The 2,554-nt window shown below is 40.0% G+C and overlaps 1 protein-coding gene across 1 annotated transcript in view; it reads right to left on the bottom strand.

Annotated features, from left to right (window-relative positions):
• Positions 1-1,604: 1,604 nt before the first annotated feature.
• The window catches only part of LOC119421945 (serine/threonine-protein kinase SMG1), a gene marked incomplete at its 3' end in the record, with an annotated part of 39,372 nt that continues 38,422 nt past the window's right edge, over positions 1,605-2,554 (bottom strand). Inside the window, 1 exon segment of the mRNA XM_037689305.1 lies at positions 1,605-1,757. Within this exon segment, the coding sequence (XP_037545233.1) occupies positions 1,605-1,757 (153 nt within the window).

Below are 2,554 nucleotides of genomic sequence, written 5' to 3' on the forward strand. Positions count from 1 at the left end.
CAGTTTGATCAAAATCCTCCAGTTTAAAATCCTCACTGCTCAGATGAATCCTCCTCAAAGATACTTCCTCCTCTTCCTCACATCTTGTTCTTTGGGAAACCTTCAAAATGAAAACAGGAGATTTGTGTCTACACAAAAACATTGTACAGAGGAGGTCAATCTTATTTTCTATTTCCTATATTCTCCCTAGTTTTATTTTTTTATATCCTAGAACTTAAACAAAACTCCAGTTTTGATGCATATCTGTTAATAATGAACCAAAGCTGCTGAAATAGTGAGTATGCTTGTTAGCAAAATATTCCTGTCATCAGATCTCAGTCAGCTTCATTGCAGCTAAACACCGTGTTACACTGAACATCACATCAGCTGGTGGACATAAATACAGTACAGTAATTTTATATTCACAAAATACTAACAATAATATGTTCATCTTACTGTGAAAAGTTATCCCCCGAGACCTGACGTCAACAGTCCGTCGATTAGAACAGAAATAAGCTGCGAAGTGCTGAGACATCTTCTGCTTTAACAAATAAGACGACCGCTCCAAGATAGCGGCCGAAAATCCTGCGCCGCAGCAGCCAGTGTGGGATCTAGTGTTTATATCTATGGTTGTCTGTAACTGAACAGCTGAATGTTTCGCTCATGTAAACGGGGCCTCAGACTGAAGGCTCCAGTTTTCGCGTGTCCTGTCAGCCACGCGAAAACTGTGTGCGCTGTCTGTAGAGGGTTGAGACTTTATACTCGAGCGTCCACCCAGAGCAGCTTCACAGACAAGGGGCGTTTACCTTCGGGACAAATAGAGTTAGCAGATTGGTCATTTGCTGACACGCCTACTGGACTGATTGACAGGTCGCCAAAAAAAAGAGAGCTGGCAGCCCCAGCCACAGTGGTGTCCTGTGTTTATATGTTGTTAATAAAAAGTTATAATTTATTTAAAAAAACAGGGAGCAATAGCCCTGCAGCCCACACATCAGACCAGCCCAACAGGAAATCTCCAGACCCTCCCGCAGCCACGCTGGACCTGAGTTTAATTCTCTCGTGACAAATTCCTTCATTTCTCACCATTTCAGTCATGGCATCAACAGAGGAGGAAGAGATCACTGCCTCTTGGCAAAAAAACTAAAGAAAAGGCCATTAAACCAGATCAGGGATGAAGAAGGGGAATTTAATACATTGTTGTCCCATTCAAAACAGTCCGTCGCCGGGCAGATTATTGTGCAACACAGAACACGCGTACGAGGTTGTAAAAATTGAGCTTTGCACGGACATTCCCTGTGGGCGTCCGCTTCAACTCTAATCTGGTACACGCAGACTGACGTACACCCGAGTATACTGGGGCCTTGAGTTTGTTGCAGCTCCTCAGACTGACCAAGTGTGTTGGTTAAGGCAAAACGTTTCAACAAGAATAATCTGTCCAGAGGACATGACTTAACTTTGTTAGAATTTTTCTACCTGGATTATTGAGCATGAATCAGGATGCTCATTTCAGCTGTATGCAAGTTTATTTTTTCCATAATTTGAATACTGTGAAATAGAAGTAAAGCTGCATGTTCACTGCACTAAGAAATACTTGATTTGAGATTTATATTTGTGCTAAAAGCATGCCTGTTTCAGCTGAGGGGTCATGTCCTTCCAGTCAGCCAGCAGCCACTTGCAGAGTGTCAGCAGAGAGCGGCAGGCAGCAGCTTCGTTCTTGCCCACGTGGCAGTAAGACAGAGCGGTTGTGCTCAGCATCTCCATGGCTGTCAGCGACTGACCTGTGGACACACAACACTGATGGAGGAAACTGAAGAGTGTGCAACACACATCTTTATTCCACCCAGTAGAATAAGAAGATGCTGAACAAATGTTTACAAAAGAAACAGAACATCACATGTTGAGTTGTTAAATAGGAAAAATTAAATTTAAAAAATCATACAAAGCAACGGGGAGATGTTTCTTTTAGGATAATCTGTGCACAGAAAAACAGATTGTTTTTAAAACATTGAACATCCTTGATTATTGACTTAAAGCTAAATGTGTCCAGAATGCTGTGCAGTAAATAAATCAACAGTTAACATAAAGTACATAAAACTATAACTCAGGATGACCAAGTGAAGTTACTCAGGGCATCAAACCCTAAACTAGTGCTGGGCAATATGAACCAAAATGAATATCTTGATATTTTAAGATAAATGGTGATATACGATAGATATCTCAATATTTTTTTCTTTACATAAAGTAGTAACAAAAATATATTTCTGAATCAAAGCTTTGTCTTCATTGTCACACAGGCACAATTTATTATCAAAGCTGTAACTGTACAAAATAAATGTATAAACAATAAAAATGTCCTGCATAACAAAACCAAAAACCCTGTGTGCACTTAAAATGTAAATATAACACATACAGAGCACACGCAATGAAAGGCTGACTTGCTCTTTAAAAAGTCTGAGTCTAATGAAGTACAAACAATTAACCTTTATTAACAAAGCTGTCAGAAAGCACGTTGTTGTGTATTAACATTGTTGTGTAGTTAACATCGTTGTGTCGTTAGCTTGGTTGTGTAGTTAAC

Source organism: Nematolebias whitei, chromosome 15, assembly GCF_014905685.2.
Source record: "Nematolebias whitei isolate Nwh7 chromosome 15, NemWhi1, whole genome shotgun sequence".
NCBI lineage: Eukaryota > Metazoa > Chordata > Actinopteri > Cyprinodontiformes > Rivulidae > Nematolebias > Nematolebias whitei.